The sequence below is a fragment of the Camarhynchus parvulus genome, chromosome Z (assembly GCF_901933205.1).
Source record: "Camarhynchus parvulus chromosome Z, STF_HiC, whole genome shotgun sequence".
Lineage (NCBI taxonomy): Eukaryota > Metazoa > Chordata > Aves > Passeriformes > Thraupidae > Camarhynchus > Camarhynchus parvulus.
Window position 1 is genome coordinate 864,199 of NC_044601.1, and position 21,060 is coordinate 885,258.

Consider the following 21,060-nt stretch of genomic DNA (forward strand, 5'->3'; position numbering starts at 1 on the left):
AGCTTTATAATTTTCATACGTCACTGTTCCATTGATTTCAGCCAAGCTATTACGGCTCATAGAAGAGGAAGATTTTTCTTTTGTTTCTGGCTTTAAAATAAAGAGCTTAAACACTGTCTGAAATATATTTTAGCAGAACTTATTAATAATTTTTTTTTGTAAAAGAATGTTAAATAATGTAGAGCCATCTTAACTAGGGCACTTCAACAGAAAGAAAAAATTAGAAATAAAATAATAATCAGAGCCAATTTTGAAAGTTTATACAAATGCATTATGTTGTGCTGTAAAATACATAATTTAGATTTCTTTGGATGTCAGTGACACAGTAGACATCAGATCATTCAGAAGGGACCATGAAGTGAACAGGCATGGCCTTGCAGTATGTGCAGTTAGTGTTGTGAACGTCAGTTCTCAAATCTTATTTAGTGTGAACAGGCTCACACTAATAATACCAACAGGGGTTTTTCACACTGAGGTATTTTGTTATCATCCCAGGCAAACATGCCCAGGTTGCCCTGCTCCTTCTGATGAACAGAATTGCTGCTGTAACCATTAATCTCCTCATCTATGGATACCTTCTGCAGAGGCCAGTAATCCCCACCAGTCCTTTTCTGAGGACAGCTCCTTTGACACTGAGTTTCCATGGATGGCCTGTACAGAGCCTGCTCACCACTAACATGCCTCAGATGAGCCTGCAGGCTGACCTCTCTTTTCTCTTGTCCCCTATCTTCTGTACTGGAAGTGAACACTGCCAACATTTACACTGGACATTGGGCAAATTAATTTCTTAAGTTATTTCCCCAGCATCTGATTGCTGGTTTGGAGAACATCTTGTGTGAAATCAGATGGAAGAGCCACAAGTGACTAAGAAGCACAGAAAATGTACAGAAATGCTGTATGTAGACATTAGAAACCTTCCTCAAGAATCTGTATTTCTCTAACTAATAGAATGTGAAATTATTATATAAAAAAATCCAATGTTTGAAAGGCACAAAACATAAAGAGGAAGACGGTACATTAGAAATTGCACAAGCTACTGGTAACAATTATTATTCTGCTCTCTCTCAACAGTACTGTCACTGTGATTGAAGTGCAATTCTTCAAAGTGTCACTGATTACTTAAAAATTATCAGGAAGGAGCTGATTGTCAGAGGAAACCTGTGCACACTGCCTCTTTCACACACAAATATTTATTGAGCCACCACGGATGAAAGATCAGGTGCTGAGCATGATATGCCAGATAATACTCACAGAAACTGCCTCCAGGATTTGTTTGACAGCATCAGCAGCATCTCTTTCACTGTAGTACCCCTTTTCCACAATCCTACAGAAAAAAAAAGCAACACAGTTAAGAACCAAGGTGAATAAACAGTGAAGGTAGATGCTCCTTTTCAAAAATGAGACAGCTAAGCAATCAAATTGAAATATGACCAGGACAGTGGAGTGTCCCCAAGAGACTAGAAAATAGCCCTTTTGCAATTTAAGTTACCCTTGATTTACAATTAAATGAAATGCAGGAGGTAAGATATCAACTGGATAAGATTCTCATAATATACATACACATTTAGTTAGAATTTTTTAAACTTTCTGACATGCAGGGAATCTGAATTACTGAAAGACAAAACTATTCAACATTTAGGAACTGTTTTTTCACTTTTATATTTAACTTAAGCCCCTGTTCCCCAGTTAGTTAGTTAGTTAGTTAGTTAAACAGACAGATATATAGTAAGTTATAAAACAAATGCAATGCACACACAGAATTATTCAAGGGTAAAGGTTAGTGTAAAACTTTACTAGTTTCAAATTATTCCTCAAGTGTGATGGGCTAAACAACTGTCTCTTTTCCCTCAGTAGAAAACTGGGGATGCTATATGCAAGGAAACCCAGGATTTTTACAACTAAAGCTACTTTTTTCTTTCTGAAAAGCTACTTTTCCTTACAGAGTCAGCAGTAGACACAGGTTTGCATAATGATGTACAAGCAATTAATAAAAGAAGGATCTATCATTAAGATATCCTAATACTCTATTTAAGACACTCAACAGTGTTTTTACTAATGTTTGTAACTGAACATAGTAGTTGTGAACTACAATAATTGTCCCTCAGAGAGTTACCTTAAAGGTCAGATTTTTGATCTGAAGTCTTGATATTTTTAGTATATTAATTTTTCAAAGCCCAAGAAAACATAGACAGATGTTGTCTTGGAACAGAGCCTGTGGCACCTACAAGACATTCTATAAAATGATGTTCTGCAAGCAGACAGGCAGTTTTATAAAACAATATCCTAAAATCCCCATGAAGCAGAACAGCAAGGAACCTTTAATGTCTGGGGTCACTGGAAAGACCTTCTGCCCCAAGATCCATAAAAAGGCTTAGCTGGTGGCAGGAAGGCTATCCTTCTTTCTCCCCACTACTCCTGCTCTGCACTTTTTATCACTTCCTTTCACTGAAATAACAGATTAATGCTGAGTTACCATCAATGCAGCTCCTCACAGCTTCACAAAACTGACAGGAAAGGTGTGAGTAACTACACGCAAAAGCATTACTTTATACTCATTAGAACATTAAGTGATTAGAAATAAGAAACAATGCAAAGACAGCACTCCACCAGACACAGAGGCAACACACTGTGGGAAGCCAGGGATATTCCCCATCAGCTGCCATCTCTTGACCTTTACACTCATTGTGTTCACAGAGAACTGAGTCTATTCGTGCGGCAGCAACAACAGCAAGTAATCCCCCTCAAACAGCTCATCTATTTCATCATTATTTCTTTGCTGCATAATTGCTTGGGATTATTTCTAGAAGCTTGTTTGGTTTGGGTTCTTTGGGTTTTTTGGCAACCCTTTAGCTGTCCTGCCATAAGCACTGCTTTAACACCTTTGCTTTTTTTATGCCTTCAGCCCTTCTCCTATTTTGGTCATCTGTTTACACCATTAGGGAGAGTTTTACTGGAACTTATCACCATAAGGGAAAAACAAAGCAAATCTTACTCACTGAGACATTATATTAGGCTTTTACCCTGAAGTATAGGAAAGAGGTTACAAAAACCTAAAAATTACTCCATAAAATTCTACATTGTGCTTGTAGCCTAGATTACTCCTCAGCCATTTCAGGCTGAATTATCCTCTTGTGTTAGATTACATTGTGATACCTGAGCCCCATTAATGCTCTTGCATTCATTGCCCCAAATACACTGGCTTTTCTTCCTCCTCCTTTTTGATTCAAATGAAGTAGTGTCAGCCAGATGTGCTGGTCTGTAGCATCCACCCTGCCCCACACACTGAGTCCCCCAAGTGCAGGGTAACCTTGTGCACCTGACTTCAGAAATGCATGAGGCAGGTTCTAAGGCTTAAACAGTATTTAGAATACTCTGTTTTTCCAATATATCTCAGAATAAAATCAGGGGATTATGAAGTAAGGCAGTTACAATTCAATTTACATTTCTCCCTTAATCCAAAAAAATTCTCTATTTACAGTGTGGTAGCTCAGACTTTTTTCTATCTTTTTGAAATGAGTAAACCAGGGGAATGAAAACAAAACAAAACAAAACAAAAAACCTTAACGGCAGTCTATGTCTTTGTATTTTCCTCCACTCATCAAAATCAAAGAAAACAGGAGCTTCCTGTAAATGCCCAGCCAATGTTAATTACCTGACCACTGGAAACAAGGAAAAAATCAAAGAGACACTCAAGGCTGCCCTCTTGACCTCAAGATGAGTCCATGCTGATTTAGACAATATATGCTGGTAAGGACAGCATGCTGCTGTCATTATTTATATTAAACGCACAGCAGAGAAAACACAAAGACCTTGTAGATGAAGCCTTGTAATTTACACTTTAAAATAAAAAATGTAATGAAGTGTGGGCCCATATTTCTGGAAAGCAATAAGAAACAACTGTAGAAATATTCTGCAATGCACTGGACCCATATGCCAATGTTACAGGTGAATAATATGCACTGGCCAATTACAGGTCATGTCATACAGAGTTACCTTTCCAGTTTTCCAGAAGTCTAGAATTCAGATTTATTGAGGATAGAAACCTTACTCTTAATTAATAATAATCTAGCAAACGAAAGCCCCAATATTCTGTGACAGCAATAAATGAAAAAATACATATCCCTTTTTAAAGATGAAAATTTATTTCCAAGGGTACTCTGCTTTAGAACTAAAACCTGGCTATTAGGCAGTAAGAGCAATAGTGAAAGAAGATTATCCTGTAGTTTAGGTTATCTAGTAAAGCTGGGGGATCATCTGCATATTTATTTTTTGCATCCTCCCCATGACAGTTTACATAAGACAAATGGTAGGTGTGCCAGCAAGACTCCTACCTGAGACCAATGAGTCTTCTTTAAAAGGATTTTTCAAATTCAGCCTGCAGATTAACAATTACTCATTGCCTTTTTTCTATAAGGGGAAGGAAACCTGCAGAAATATCTTATTTCACTATTACTGAAGCAAACCCCAACTATTTATACCTAGTTTACAGGATGATCTTTGACAAAATCATGGGTGAAGGAAGATTAGGCCTTTGCTTAGAGGACAGAAAGATAGGAACAGCAGCAAGAAGGAACTAATTAAATATTTTCATTGATATGTATCAATGAGCCAGGTAGGCCAAGAGGGTGCTGGAGAGAACAACTGTGAGGAATACAGCAGGAAACTGCTGGAAAACAGAGAATATGCTTGGAAAAACACTTAATTTGGTGCTGCAGGCATCCAGGAAATTTAAGACGCAACTTCAAAATAGAGACATTCTAGACCGAGCAAAAATGCAATGCCTGTTTGTGTAGCATCCCTTTTTCATGGTTCTGCACACACATTTATTTGAATATGCTGATCCATTGTTGACACTTTTATATGTCAAGACACACATTTAGCAGAATGGCTACTAGATGGACAGCAAGCCAGAGCTCTCCCAAAATACCACCTGACTCAATCTTGTCTTTCCAAACACATGTCATCATATTTGAGACAAATCTGCCTCCTCCTAAATAGAGGAGCAGGAAAATAATTCCCAGAGCTCCTACTCCCAGTGCCAGCAGAGAAGGAGATGTCCTTTGGGAACAGCCTGAGTCCCATGGTGCTGAGACACATTCCTGCCTGCCTGCAGGGCTCGGGCACCCCATGGAAATCTGTGTTATCTTGCTCTTTCAGCCGCTGCTGCTGCCCAGGGGTGGAAGAGCCTTGCCAGGTAATGGGGGTATAACAGATTTAGCAGTGAGAAAACCACCCCAGCATCACACTGCCCAGCAAGCACGTGGAAATGGCATAATGTGTGTCTGGGGAGGAATACAGCTGATATTTTGGCAGCCTCCATCATCAAACACATGTATGTGTTCAAGTGTTTCATCATTGGCAGTAATCCTCGCCAGATTCAACTGGCCTTTCCAGCATTTCCTTTCCTTATGAGCACTGGAAGTTTTCTTGCAATATAAATTCTTTAGTTTTGCAGATGGTTTTCAGTGTAGCCTCAGTACCATGGAACTGCAGCTCTTGCCGATTTTTAAATAATATTTCCATGTTGCATGTCTTCATGAGGGTCTACATCTGCAGATACATGAACTCCTACCAGCATTCATCCCGTCCCTGCAGCATCCAGTGTGATATGGGAAGACCATGAAAAGCATTTTACTCCTTTTGGGGCATTCTTCCTGCTGCTGGGCTTTAATTCACTGTATCTGTGTGAAGCCATGGAAAGCAGTGGGCCATTCCAGTAAAGAGAGGGAGATAGTGGCCATACCTGCTCTGCAGAAATATTTTTACTGGTAGGGGAAAAAAAGGAAATGCGCAGTCCGGCTAAGCTAAACACATGGGAACTGAAAATCAAGGAGGAAAGAGATAGGGAATCCCAATGCATCATTTAAGAATCAATTTTCAGAGGAGTATTAAAATTATATTGGTATACAATTTTACATTTGGCTAGGACATGTTTCTGGGCATTAACGATTAGCACATCAGGCAAGTGAAAATAATCAGTGTCTCCTAAAGGAACAAACATTTCATCAGAGAAGGACAGGACTAGGTTTGGGGTTTGATTTTTCGAAGAGTAACAACACAGGGGGCAAGCTATTTCCAAGTCCAGCAAGAGAAACAGAGCTTGCACGGCTGCACTGGTAGAAAAAGAAAATCAAAACCACCCAGGAACCTGCTTTGAGCAAGGAGAGGATTCATCCAATGCCAGAGGATGCTAGACGGGGCTAGACACTGGCAGTACACACCTCTTAGCAATTATTTAATGTTGCTGCTATAAATACTATTTCTTCACAATGTGGAGTTGGTAGCATTTGAATATTAGCTGAATTTAGAAACACATCATGTGGCTTGCAAAAGTCCTGCTAAACTTGGCTATCTAAGACAGTAAAAATTATTATACTTTATCAGTTCCCAACATTGTTTTGTTTTCTTTGAGTGCTGTCTGTATTTGCCCTGCAGACCATCTTTTATAACTACTGTGACATTAAAAAAAGCCATCACTCTTTCTAGGGTAATTTTCATTCTGCCTCTAAGCTGGCTTTTACCCAAAACCCTTGCACCACATCTTAGCTGTGTCATGCTACTTCATCTACAGTCTCAGGCAGGATGCTGCCTGTGATACATACAAGTTCTATTCCAATGCCAATATGTCCTAACCATTTTAAAAATTGCTTGGTTCTATACAATAAATGTTAATTTATCTAAAATGCTTTGGTTGTCATGGAGATTTTTTCTGCAACCACTCAATTCTTATGCAAATTCTTGTACTCAATTAAAATGAAATTAGAAGATTTCTACAAGATAAAGTGAGACAAAAACTAGCAGAAACAGGAAAAGAAAATGACATCACTCTATTCAATAGCAAAATGGTTTCCACAAGGGACAGTTTCTCAATGAATGATTCACAGATCTATTAGTTCTTGTCTGTATTGAGGTGATTGCAATTCCTAGTTGCATTTGTTTAGTTAAAAAAAAGGTTTCCCACATAAATATGGATGCATTTTCCATACTACAAAAGTGAGGAATAATAAATATTTTTAAAATTAGCTCTGCAGAATCTCCCTTATTCTACAACCATGTTCATATTCCAGAGCAGGCTAGCTGTTACTGTCTCTAATGACTCAAACTGCCTGTCTGTCATCTGAAAAAAGATAATGGGAAATACTGATTGGATCTGATTCCCTGAGAAACAAACTAGAAGTTTTTCTTCAATACTGTGTTTATAAACGAAATTCAGCACTGCAGTCATTCAGGAAAACTGTTTTCCTTCCATTGTTACTAAGCAAGACTCACTCTCTGATAGATGAGGCATGCAAGCGAATTTAGAGAAAGATTACATATTTCTCATAGCTCATACTAGGACTTGTTTCCCCCTCTTCAACCTTCTACTTCCAACTCGGCACCCACAGAATTAGACAAGTTCACCTTTCAGGAGCTTGATCTCGGAAGATATTTTAAAAAACAACAGTCTTTGCTTCTAGAAGTTGTGAAGCCGCAGCGCTCATGAACTGGCTGCAAGCTTCCCTCAAAAGCTCCCGTGCAAGGGGCCGTGTGAGGCAATGCAGCAAAGGGAGTTACTGGAGCATGTCACAACTCAGGGGAATCCCTGAAAGCTTGCAAAACAGGCAGTGGCCTGGGGAGGGGAAAAGAGCAGCACTGAAGGCACCAATGAAGCTACCTAGCAACAGCTACTGAGGTTTTAATCGGGTTTCTCTGACCAGCTAAGGGCCCCAGGATATGGGAAAGATGTGGGCATGTGGAGGACTTTCAACAGACAGCAACTGAAACAGAGAAAACATTATGAGGGACAAAAGACTGCAGGGGCAAAGAAAATAGTCTTTCACAATGCTCTGCTGCATGAGAGCTTTCTATAAAGTGTGCTTTAAGGAATAAAGTAATTATGTTCTCTCTACCTACTGGGGGTAAGGCAAACAAATACTGGCTGAATTTACAGAAGAAAGTTTTTTCTAGTATTGACACTGAATATAATTATCAGTCTGGAGAGTCACTGGAATAGCTTACACATAAGACTACAGAGGTATTTAAGAAACAAAAACCAAAACCATGGATGCCCAAGGGTGGTAGAAAGATCCTACCCAAGTTCAGGTGACCCACCTGCCCACTCCAGCCCTCCATGCCAAACCAGTGCAGCTGTAGCTACCATGACATTTTAAACATGTTGCTCTGGAGCTCGCTCTGGCACATCACCCACTTCCCAGCACAAGTGAACAACAGACCATCAAATGTTGGAACTGAGCACAGTTTGCATAACTCAGACTGTGCTTATATTCCTCTATGTCACAATTCCCAGGAGCATTCACATTATCATGATTCAGTTCAGGATTATTTTAGGTTCACCTCTTCAAGACCTTCTTTTGTGGCCTTGGCACCTCTTTTATAGTTTACAGGTCTGTGATCCATTCCTTACAACTGCGACTAAAGATTAACACTGAACTGAGAAGTACATTACCTAAAACATATTTGCTTTTCAGGCTTTCATTAAAAAATCCCCTTAATTATCATCTAGGAAAAGCATTTCAGTGCTCTGAATATTTAGGAAAACTGCACTTCTTCCTAAAACATTCTGACTTCGCTTCACACTCTTGTCATAATGTCCCCAACAAAAAAAGCAATTAAATCCAAAATGTGCAAAGCCACACATGTCCTAAGTGACTTTATAATTTCAGGAGAGGTGTTGAATCAATGCACAGAAGGCACATCATTACACTTGGGTCAGTCAGGGACTTTCTGTATGAACATATATATGTACAGTTATATAGTCTGTGGGTATATATACTTCAAAGGCTGTGAAAACATCTCTGAATTTCAATCAAATAAGAAATTAAAATTTATTAATAATCAAGGGATTCAGCTAAGCCTCAATCAACTTTCTAACTAATTTAGCAGGTTAATTTAATTCACCTAGTTTGTCTGCCATACAGACTATGTATATCTATATTACAATGCTAAGGCTGTGTTAGAAAACTAAGAATACATCTGTCAGAGGAGCTATAATCTCAAGAACCTTCATATTAAAAATATCTAATAAACTAAAGAGCTTCACAGGCACTGATATGTACAACTTACAAAGGGCTTTCCCAGTTTCCAGAGTGACATAAAATTGGGCACTGACCACCAAAAAAAAACAGGTGTAAAGGCATTACTGCAACTCTGTATGAAAAACAAAATACCAAATTACATTGGAAGGAAGGACTACAAATGAGCATTAATGCACATGTCTTTATTCTGAAATTACTCGGTCGTATCATTACTGAAGATAAATTCAAGAGAAGCTAAATAAACTACTAAGATATCAAAGAGCACATTTATCAGAGTTCTGTTTCTTGACTCCAGCTTCAGAGAACAGGCATAGTTGGTGTAGTCAAGGCACAACCTCTTTCTATTTTTGCCAGTCCTGAGTGAGGGATCTGTAACATGGTCCCACGAAGCAGGGAGTCCAAAGGACTTCTCCGACCCCTGTTCACAAGACAGACAGACTGCCATAACATAATGAGGCCAGGGCACTGAAGCAAACAGAAAGTGCTATTCTGACACTAGCTCATAAAAGACTCCCACTTTAGTGACTGATTAATTCCTTGAATATTTTTGACATCCCTTAGCAATTTTAATTTCCAAAGGCGCAAACAAAAAGGTGCTCCTAATGCCTGGGAAAGCTTTGCTATATTTTGTCCATAAGAAGCAATCATTCTTACACGTCTTAAAAAGGCAAGTTATTTAGAACAATAATATTTAATTAATATTAATTAAATATTAACAATATTTTTGTTAATGCATACTATATAAAAGAAGAGAATATGAGTTTGAACCTAGAGTTCACAGGAAATTATGTGAACTTTGAAATGGAAGTGAGTCAAGAGACTGTCAGCTGCAAGTGCTATTTTTAGACATTGTCTGGTGCACTTAATAATAACATGAAAGAAGAAACAGAAAAGCCTATGGTCAAGATGCCAAAGTAAAAACAATTATGAATGTATTGACATTTTTATCTGAAGTGGAAAAACCAAAAACTATTCTTAGCAATCTGCAGGTATTCTGACTAAAAAGAAGTTAAAGTAGAGTTGATTTTTTTTGCTGACATTCATATTTGAGAAACAGATATATACTGGTGATTCAGCTGGAAGACAATAGATACGAATAAAATTTGATTGCAAAAAAAACCCCCAACTTGAACAAAAGGTAGCCCATAAAAGACAAGATATCAGATTGTGCTTTTGGGCTTACCATTACTGGAACACTCCGAGCCTTATCAGAAGATTGTCCCTTGGGGCTCTGTCAAAACACTGCTGGTTTAAATGCACTTCAACCATGCCTGTCTGTTTTAGACATGCAGGAATGAAAGAGGAGGGGCAAATGTGAGAAGTATGTCCTAGCACTAGGCTGGAGATGCAGCACCTGTAAAGAACTTTAATACCAGTTAATTTAGACCTGCTGCATTTTTCTCTCTATCCTGGTAAATTCCTCCAGTAGTCTGCCATTCTCTTCGTCATTCTCTGACACAAGTTCTTTGTCCCTCCTCACTTGCTGGGTTGGCAAAAATCATCATATACATTATCAATAAATATTGTAATTTACACCAACGTCTCCAGTTTTGAGTTTGTATTTGGGGTGGTATGTAGGATATGACCCACAATGTGATGTATGAAGTCTGAGAAACAGTTTTCTTTTTAAAAATACAGCCCTAATCAGTCTGATTTGAACTGTATTAACTCAGGTGTCAAACTGATACATTCACTTGAATTTATCTTCCTTTAGGTAACACAACTGAAAAATTGTCATAATGACAGTTCATTTTAGCAATAATGTGGATGATTTGACAGTACTGTTAAATATGGTGAAGGAAAAGAATAATTTCATTATCCAGAACTTTTAGTTAGAATGGCATGAAACCAGCAGCACATCAACAATGCTAACAGGATTCTAGAAGACTAATTGGATCTTGGGTGTTTATAAAATCATCTTCGTGATAAGAGGGATGTTTGCATGGAAGAACTTACTCTTCTGCAGCTCAAATAGTATTCAGAAGAAGAATGGACATCTGGGATGGGAGAAAACCGGAGCAATAAAACAGTTGATATAAAAAGTAGCAGCATATTACGAGATTTAGCAGTAACAGCAATGAAGGTGTTTGCAGCCAGGAGAGCAGCGCTGCTTGTGTAACAGGCCCAGCTGTGTCATTTGCTCATAGCTGATTAGAAAGAGGGATAAGAGAAACTCCTCCAGAGTATAAAAGCTGCTTTGCTGTCTGTGTATGGGCGGTGGTTTAAAAATAAGACAAATAAGGTATTCCTGGCACACCCTGGAGGTGGTGCCAGGCCACACTGGGGTCCTGCTTGTCCACACAGGGTCTCACCCTGGGGACAGCCATGGGGTGGATCTCAAACCTGGTCACAGCTGTCCCTGACAGCTGACACAGCTCCTCTGCTCAGGAGGAGGTATTCCAGGTCATTCATTATCTTTCTCCTGTGATGGGAATCATACAAGCACAGGAAAAGGTGTGCACAAGGTCTCTCTGTCAGTCAGGACATTTCCTGGTTGCACGATAAAAAGATGTAAGGACTGAAAAGATTATGCATGAGAGGGGAATCTGCCCTAAGGCAGAAAGCTAAATTTATCCTCCCAAAAGCTCAGATGGCAGATATTGTACAGAACAATGCAAGTTTTAATCCTTTAGCCCAGCTTAGAAAGGGGAAACAGCTAGTGTTTAATTGGAGTCACTAGTGCAAAACATCTTGGCTGCATATTTCTGTTTAATTATTTTTAGTTTAAGGTTGAAGAGTGAAGTAATACTCCCGGCTTAAGAGCTGAAAATAATTTAATATGGTTTCTTGTTTCATTACTTGTTGGGTCTTTTTCCAAATCACAGAGGTCTGTATTGACAAAGTTTCCAGTTCTGTTGTACATGGGGCAAAGGAGGGTGCAGAGTTCAGATCTCCACAATATTGGTGCTTATCTACAGCATCACAAGGGGGCTCTGCAATTCCACTGAGTGACTTTCCTTCTAGTCAGAATGCAACTGGTCCTAGCTGTCCAAACTATTGGATCAAGCATCCAATCTTTTTGAAAAGATCAATCTGACAGATCAAATCCCATAGTCACCACTGAGTATAGCTTACAGAATGTTGAAACTGTCAGTATATTAAATCCTGGTTTAATCAAATAATGTGGTTCCCCATCCTGGATCTCATGTAATCTTTTCTCTTCAGTTCTCCTACCACACAGATGGTTGCTGCTCAGGAACCAACTGCTTCACTGGGTTTTTTGTGTTTTGCCTTTGCAAGATCTCATGAAAGATTCCTATAGAGTATCCAGCCCTCCTGAGAATGATCTGATCTGAAACCCATGTGCAAATATAAAGGGCTTCGTGAAAGGTGAGGCACTGTGCCCAGGGTTGTCTCCAGCTCAGGACTGGGGCCTCACTAGTACTTTAACTTGCAGCATGTCTTTCCTCATTCCTTTGCCTCAGTATTGAGAGAGTAATCACCCTTCTTCTGTCGAACTTAGGATGTCACAGGAGCAGTTGCTTTTGTTGTTGTTGTTCAGGAATAGCTCTTGTCTAGGTTGAAGGTATGATCATGGTATAAAAAAAAAAAGTATGCTTTTGTTTTTTCAAGTGGAAGATACTTTCAGATTGAATATGTGTATTTTTGTAATATTCCTCTATGATGCTAAATTTTAATTATAGAACTAGGAATATCAAATAACCTGTCCTTAGGTGAGCTTGAAATCACTAACACCGGTCAGTTAATTCATTTACTCAAGCCAGTATAAATGCTTTCCTTATCATCTCTTGGTCTAAAAAACCCAAATCCCTACCAATAAAATAACATCCCAACACTATTACAGAATCATCTCACTTTATGCATATGCACTTCAGAAGCATGAGCAGCCTCATGAGCAAAACCTTCAGAACTCAACAGATGTCTTGAAGAACTTTTGTAGCAAAAGCAGATGTTTGATAAACACAGTAAATACCAAAGAGAATTTCTTTCCTGTTAGTCTGCTTACAAATTTTTTATCTGACATAACACTATCCTCCTAGCAGGCTGATTGCCACCTAATCTGTTTTATGATGATCTGTCAAGGAGATTTTGCCAGTTTTTCCCATCTTTTGTCTGCTCTAACACACTTGATGCTGTCTGCCTGCTGAGCACCTTTCTTCAACATTTACTGGCTAATTCCTCCATTTTAATTTCATTTTCATTTTTCACCCCCCCAAAAGTCTCATGGTAATTACATTTCCAAAGGCACTCTTAGGATATTTGCTGCAGGTATTTATTCATGTGAATCACTCATATGCTGGTAAAATAATTCCAGTAATTACTAATACAGGGTTTACATACAGAGAAGAAATTTGAACTCTAACATCCTTGGGGAAGGAAGGTACTGGGAGAGGTATGTACAGATAACTTACCTGTCAAAGAGTTCTCCACCAGTGACGAGTTCCAGAACAAGACTGATTTCTGTAGGGGTCTCAAATATCTCCTTCAGTTTTATCTGGTAAAAGAATACAGAAAGTATTTCTTTTGCTTATTTGTCTTCTTGCAGAGCACTTCTGAAGGTCAACAGTAGCACAGAGAACACAGCTGGGAGAGTTACCTCATTCTCTCCCAGTTTTTTTGTGCTAGATTTTTCCTTTTTTTTCACTCTTTTGGTTATTCTCATACCTCAGTAACTTCTGTGAAATACAGGAGTTTAAGATGCCATCTGCCAATCTCTCAGAGAAACCAAAAAGTGAGACCTTTTGGTCTTTAAGTCTCTCAGGACTAAAAACACCAACTCCTACTTTCATTTGCAGAACTTCTTTCACATAGTTTCTCACTCAGCTCTGTAAGAACATGATTGTTTTATCTTAAAATGGAAGTATAACTTAACAGATGTTCATAAAAAAAGCTGCTAGCATGCCCACTAAGAGAACCCGGAGTTTTAATCCAGGTCTGTACAGGTCTTCATGTACAGCTTTTCCTGTACAACCACAACAGTCTTTCATAAACAGAAGGAGTGTTAAAAAAAGAAGGAAAGAAATGTGGAGCGGAGTAACTTGGCTAAACTTACAATGTTGGGATGCGAAAGGCGAAGGAGAACTCCAATTTCAGTGCGGACAATTTTCTTGTCTACCTGGTTAAAAGTGGGGAGGGAAAAAGGGAAAAAATTATTTCCATGTTCAGCACAGAAACTTCTGGGTGAATCACAGGATGCTATGTATGAATAGCACTTCCAGATCTCCCAGAAGAGTAAGGTAATGTGAGACACACGAGTCAAGCACACTGGAAAGAGAAATTTTCCATTAACACAAGATGGATACTATAACAGGGAAATGTCCACACCCAGCAAAACTATTACAACTATACATGTGAGTCACACAAGAAGTACGATATAGGAAAGATATCTGAAAAAGGTGAGAAAATTCCTGGTTTTACTCAAGTTCTGACCTTGTCTATTGCTACTTATGTTTATTGAGTTTATGCAACTTTTGACACACTGTCCAGCAGCTGTGCTGGAAAAGGTTTCTGCATGAAGGACGTGCTCATCAAAGTAGTGTAACTTACTGCTTAGAGCAAAAAAGTGGTGCAAATACCTCCAAATACCTCCAGCCACAGAGTACAAGGTTTAACCTCAATTTGCTTCAACTATCTCTGACAGAATGATCTATTAATTCAAATTATTGGTTAAACCTCTGAGAAGATTACCCCTTCCCTTTTCAAACTGCAGTCTTCGACAATCACAACTTATGTTCTGGGGGTCATCAGTCATTTCTCACAAGAAGCATGGAGCTAGGGAGTATTTTGTTCAGGAAAGAAAATGCAGCTCTCCTGGAACTAGAATGCCTAAGCAGGCAAGAATGGAAAATGTTTGTAAGCAAATGATGAATGCTTTTATGTTTCTAAGGCAATTAATACACTTATGAGGAAACTACCTGATTTGCAAATATTCTCCCAAACCCTAGAGAAGTCCTACATTGATGACTCAGAGGGTTCTGAAATTAGTAAGAGTCAGCAAGTCACTGTGGTTCAAAGTTGATGACATACATGACGTCAGGCAGAACATTCTGCTTTTTTTGTCGTGGAGGCTTTTTATCAAAGTCAGGTTTTGGTTCTGGCTTTTTACATCAGATGGGAAATGAATAGCAGTCATAATATATAAACCTTTAAAGGGTCATAAAATTGCCTTCAAATTCTTAGTGAAGAAGACACATCTGAAGACACATTTTATCACCTGAAAGGAGAGAGCTACTCCTCGGTAATTTATTTTTTTCTAACGTCAACAAAATCCAAGTATCCATTACATTCAGAACTACTGGATAGGCAGAATTTGATGCTCCCCTTGTGTCAATCAGGGACAATTCCAGCTTAGTAATGCCACAGTGGTGTAAATGAGTAGAGAACTGGAGTCCTCAGGGCTTTCTTAAAACTCACTGACATTCAATCTCTTCTAGTGCTTCTGCCAGGAAGCAAAATGAAGCACGAAAAACCAACTTTGGACAAATTCAGTGCATGTAAGCAGGAAAAGAAATCAAATATTGAAGAGGAATGAAATATTCCATTACCTGAACATCTAGCTGAAGGTAAAATATATGGCCAATAACAAAATCTTCAAGGATGAACACTTGCTCTGGGATCAAACTCAGGACCCTTTAAGCTTGTGACCAATGCATGATTTATAAATGTTTTTGCTTTCTACTCCAAATGCAATTAACAAATTTCTTTTTTCTGCCACATAAACACTGCAGCAGATTTGACGATATGCTCCTGTGAACTTTTTCTAAAATGCTGCAAGCACCAGCCTGTGGTCTTGCTCAGTTTTACCATCTCCTTGGCATCACTTTGGGTTACTTCAGTGAGTGCAAACATGCAGCAAAGGCCTCCAAAGGTCACTGTTGGGCAACAAAGGGCTTTTGATGATTCACACAGTGATACACACTGTGACTGTTCCCCCATGCTTTGCACCTCAGAAAAATTAATGTACAGATGTGCATGGACAGTGATATTCCCAGCAGAGCAGTTTAGACTGAAAAATGTACCTTATCCAAAAGCACTGCTATAGACTGAACAACTCACAGTTTGTTTCCTGCAGATTTGAAAATGTTTGGGCACCAAGCATACCTGGGAGCAAGCATGGAAAAGGCTGCCCAAAGTCTAAAGAAGACTTCTTTTGGCACTGAGTAGTTACAAGTGACAAAGTACAGAGGCCTCCTCTCACCTTGCCTCTCACCTAATTAAGCCAAAACATGGACTAAGACTCAGTTTGAGGTCTTTTCATTTCATAGTCATTTACTCTCAAACTGTAGTTGAGTTCCTCTGTGATCAAGTTTGTGACCTGACACACCACAGCAGACTTTCAACACTTTCTCAGATGATGGTATGAGGAAAAGGTACCTCAAAATTCAAGATGATAAGATTCAATGTCAAATATGCTGCAGAGAAACACTCAGGAGTGTTACATATTTATATGTAATAGCTATTGGGACAGATTTTACTAGAGAGATGGGCATGCACAGGTGATATGAAATGTTTCAGAGTAAAAACAGGGACATATTTAGTCATGACATTTCATTACAGACAGGCTATTTTATCACTTTTATCTTCTTACCTTCTCCTACGCTAAGAACAGATAGAGTTATGTCAACACTTACCTTGTTCAGCTCCTACCAAAAAAAAAGGTACCTACTTATATCAGGGACAAACCTGGCTTATTTTTAGTTTGGGCAGGAATATGAGAAATTCAACTACTTATATTGAATTTTCCTATCATCATCCTATCAAATAATTTCCTGACAGAAATTACTTGCTAGGATGAGAGTCAGGCATCTCACTCTAGAGTGTATGTTGCTATAGTAACAATTTTTAAAACTCGGATAATTTAATCAAAATATGCCATTACCACAAATGTTTGGGCAAATTAAGTATGTTGGGCTAGATCAAATACAGCGGTCTGATTTGTGTGTATGTAATAACTGATCAAAGTGAGGTTGCAAAATTCTTTATTTTGTCTCCTCCTCTTTGGATGCAATTTAAATAGGCAGTTCAGTGCTTGAAAACTATCTGAGCTTTCCTTAAATTAGCATTACTCAGAGGAGCATCAGTGAGATATGTGTCAGTATATTACAGTCAAGAATAATGGGATCAGCAGAACTGGTCCATTTGTGAAGTGAAAAAACAATCAAATGTTAACTTTCAGAGGTTTCACAGTTCCACTAGTTGAGAAATTTTCCTTTTATCCTTTATTCTTTGCTTTTAATCTATGCTAAATGGCTAAAGTACACTTTTGGTCAAATATTTCATCAGTGTAATTTGATTTCTACTTAAATGATTAATTTGTGTGAAAAACATTACTTCTGTAATGCCAGGTTGTGTAAATGCCTGGTCAGGTGATTTTGACACTGGTGCAATTTTACTAAGCTTTATTTTCTGTATTTGCAAACTTTAAATCGCAAGTAATCCAAGGGCATTTGCCATGATAGGCCCGCAGAGCAACAACCTGCTATGGAACACCCACATCAGGAGAAGTCATTTGACAGGTAAACCAAAGCAGTTATTTATCATCCCCTCACTGCTGACCCTGTGTTTGAAGATTTCACTGTCATAGGCCAAAAGACGACCCAAACAAAGTTGTTAGATGGCCTGTGATTATTAAAACCCACAGCACCTATGTGTTTCCTCAGCTTACTGTGGAGGCGCATGGAACGCTGACAGGCAGCAAATCTGCAAAAGCAGCTTGTAGGTGCTGCACAGCCACTGCCTGGTGCTGTGGCTTCCAGGGCTCCTCAGTAAACTCTAGCAAGCAAACCAGGAGCTGTGACTGCAGCAGAGATAAGCACCTGCATGCTGGCTTTAATCTAACTAGATAAAGTACCTGCAGCAGCAAAGATCTAAAAGCCTGAACTTGGGAGCAAGAAGCAATCTAGGAATGCTTTCCCCCCTTAATTTATAACAAAGCATTTGCATTAAAAGGGTGATCATTCCTGGATTACTCCTAGTATTTGTCCCTCCAGTTATTTCACTTCAGTAGAATTAGGTATTTATGTCTTTTAAAGATAGATATGGGTCTGCAATTACCCTGTCTTTGAAATTTCATCCTGATCATGCAGAAAAGGAGCATTAGATTTGTATTAAAGGCACTTCTTATTTTTGAATTTCAGATTGTTTTGACAAGAGATAGGAATGGAAAATTCCTTAATGAAAGCTGAGGTTCTTCCATGTTTCCATGCCCCAAGATGGTGAGATGGAGTAATGCTAAAATCCGCTGAGATGTAAAAGTCTTGTTTCTGTGTGAATTAAATGAAACAAGACAAAATGAACCACCACTTTACACAGATTAATCCAGCTGCATCTTTGCAGTATAGTACCACTCTAAAACCAGGCGGCCAATGGATGTTTTCTTGTGCCCTCGGACTCAGTAGAGAGCAAGAGGAAGAGCCCATTCCTCATCCTGCAAGCTCAGTCTCTGCTGTTCTCCTTCCCCTGGGCACTGGGGAGGCAAAGGGGCACATTTGCCCAGGTGTGACCCCTGTGCAGTGAAAACACTGTGCCCAGGCAATGGCTGTGAAGAAATCAATGCAAAACATCTCCTGAGGAGCTTCACAGCACTGCCCACCTCAGGGAGTCTGTTCACACCAGCTCTGCACAGCTCCTTAATTAATATCCCACTTCTTGACTCACATGAACATCTCCAATATGAGCAATTGCACTTACAGGGGGGATCACAGTGCAAAGCATTATTAGTATTTGACACTACACTATTGAAAGTGCTTCCAAGAAAAAAGTTTTATTTGCTCATACAGTAACTGCTCTGAAGCGCAAACCTGTCTTTATTTTATGGCATCAATTCCTAATTACCATTTATAATTTTGGCATTATGTTGCCTTCTCACAGTTAAGCTGAAATATTAAAACATGTACAGACACAGACTGTACACACAAGCAGAGTTGTCATTCCCTGATAGCCTAAAAGGTCTGCTCCCAGTTGTCACAACTAAACACAGTAGTGATGGGTTACCTAGGCTCTCTTGAGAGGTTTGAGAAAAAAAGAAATAGGCTTGAATTTAAATAAATCTTCACAAGAAGAAGGTTCAAAGAAAATATTTTCTATGCAGTTTAAGGCCTTGCTTTTCAATTTCAGAATGTCCTGAATGACAGGAATTTCAGTTTCTGCCCAGTTCATTCATAGAGTACCTTCTCACAAAATTTTTCAGTCAAGACTTCAAGGATAAAACACTTTAAAGAAGACTTCTGAATGTGTATTTACATCTTCATAAAGATGGATTGTATTGAAATCATCTGATCTCATCTATGTATCAAGACGAGATAAATGTCAGTCTTCAGCATAAGTGATAAAGACATAAAGGTTTCAAAAAGTGATATGACAGAAAGATCCCAGAACAAATGAAACTAGGGACTTATATGAGACTCAGCCCACTTCTCTGAATTACTCTGCTGTAATTCAGTAATCAGCATGGCAGTGGACAGTAGGTAAAAGCAGAATTTTAAAAATTGACCCTTCTGAATGAAGGGATGCATCATTGTTCCAATTAGGACATTTATTTAACAGCTGCTTCAGATGATTTGTTCATTAAATGACAATAGCAGTTTCTCAAGTAAAGAATTCCTCCTATGTCTTAGCAGCTGCTCTTGGTGGGACATTGCTTGACCTTCTCAGCAAGGCCTGCAGCCCTCTCTCTGTGGTGCAGCAACAACTTTTGAATTCCTAACAGACTAACATTATCTTAAAAAAAAAAACCAACCAGTTTGAAATAATCTTTTTGTATTTTACACTGGCCAGATTATTCTGGCTCTTTCTGCACTCAAGCTTAACGTGTGCTCCCTACAGAGCACAACAGACAACTCCATAAAGCACAACAGCAACTGCACAGCCCTGTGGTATCTTCCCTAAACTCAGCCCCGAGTTTGCACAGTGCAGGTGTGCTGGTTTGGCTGGGATAGAGTTTATCTCCTTCACAGTGGCTAGCATAGGGTTGGGCTTTGATTGGTGCTAGAAATAGTGTGGATAATTCGGGGATGCTTTTATTATTGCTGAGCAGGGCTTGCACTGAGCCAAGGCCTTTTCTGCTTCTCCTTCCAGCACACCAGGGATAAGGTTGGAGGTGCACAAGGAACTGGGAGGAGACAGAGCCAGGACAGGCGACTCCAGAAGACCAAAGGGATATTCTAGACCATGCAGCATCATGCTCAGGACATAAAGCTGGGGGACAAAAAGGAAAGGGGTGGGGGGAGATAATTCAAAGTCTTCCCAAGTCACTGTTCTGGGTGATAGAGCCTTGTTTTCCTGGAGATGGCTTACCAAGAAACACAGTGAATTAATTCCTTACCTTGCTTTGCTTATGTGCACAGCTTTTGCTTTGCCTATTAAGCTGTCTGCATCTCAACCCATGAGTCTTCTCACTTTTACCCTTCTGACTTTCTCCCTGTCCTGCTGGGGATGAGCAAGCGAGCAGCTCCACAGGCCTTAGGAGCCAGCTGGGGTTAAACAACAACAGTGGGTTACTGAGGATCTTTATTTTTACCCTACATAAGTAATTTTGTATTACTAATGAAGAAAAAAACCCAAAAAACTATTCACTCCCAGAGCAACTATTTTCTGCACATTTCTTCATGCTTCCAATTTCCAACTGCAGTCCTTCAAGTGAGGAATATTCCTCAGACTGAACATACCTGCATGGTAATAATGCTGGTTACATCAATGTGCCTGCATTTGTCCTGTCAGCTGATTAAATGTCTGGTAGCTGTTGCCTGCAAATACCTGGGTTTGTAGAAGCTGAAAGAGACTGACCTATCTTCATGGGATAGGACTGTTAATCTGTTAAGAGTAAATTGTTCCATCAAGGAAGCAACTCTACAGTTTCTGAAGAAAAGCACAGTACATTTGCAGGGAAACCATCAGATGGATACAGAAAATTCATGTGGCTGTACAAACTTGCGTCTGTAAGCACAGTAAATAAACACTTGCATGTCAGATTAACAGGCCCTGCATCTTAAAACACATGGTTTCAGTAGTAAAGGTAACCAGATGCAGGTAGCATTCCCCAAAGACACAGGATCCACAGTGAACA

General features: G+C 39.2%; 1 protein-coding gene across 2 annotated transcripts in view; it reads right to left on the reverse strand.

Annotated features, from left to right (window-relative positions):
* CAMK4 (calcium/calmodulin dependent protein kinase IV) overlaps positions 1-21,060 on the reverse strand; it is a 139,580-nt gene that overhangs the window by 45,933 nt on the left and 72,587 nt on the right. For both annotated transcript variants that reach the window (XM_030968453.1, XM_030968454.1), the window contains exons 3-5: positions 14,050-14,112; positions 13,409-13,491; positions 1,252-1,324 (exon numbers count right to left, since the gene is read on the reverse strand). In XM_030968453.1, coding sequence (XP_030824313.1) covers positions 1,252-1,324; positions 13,409-13,491; positions 14,050-14,112 — 219 coding nt within the window. The remainder of the gene's footprint in view (positions 1-1,251; positions 1,325-13,408; positions 13,492-14,049; positions 14,113-21,060) is intronic.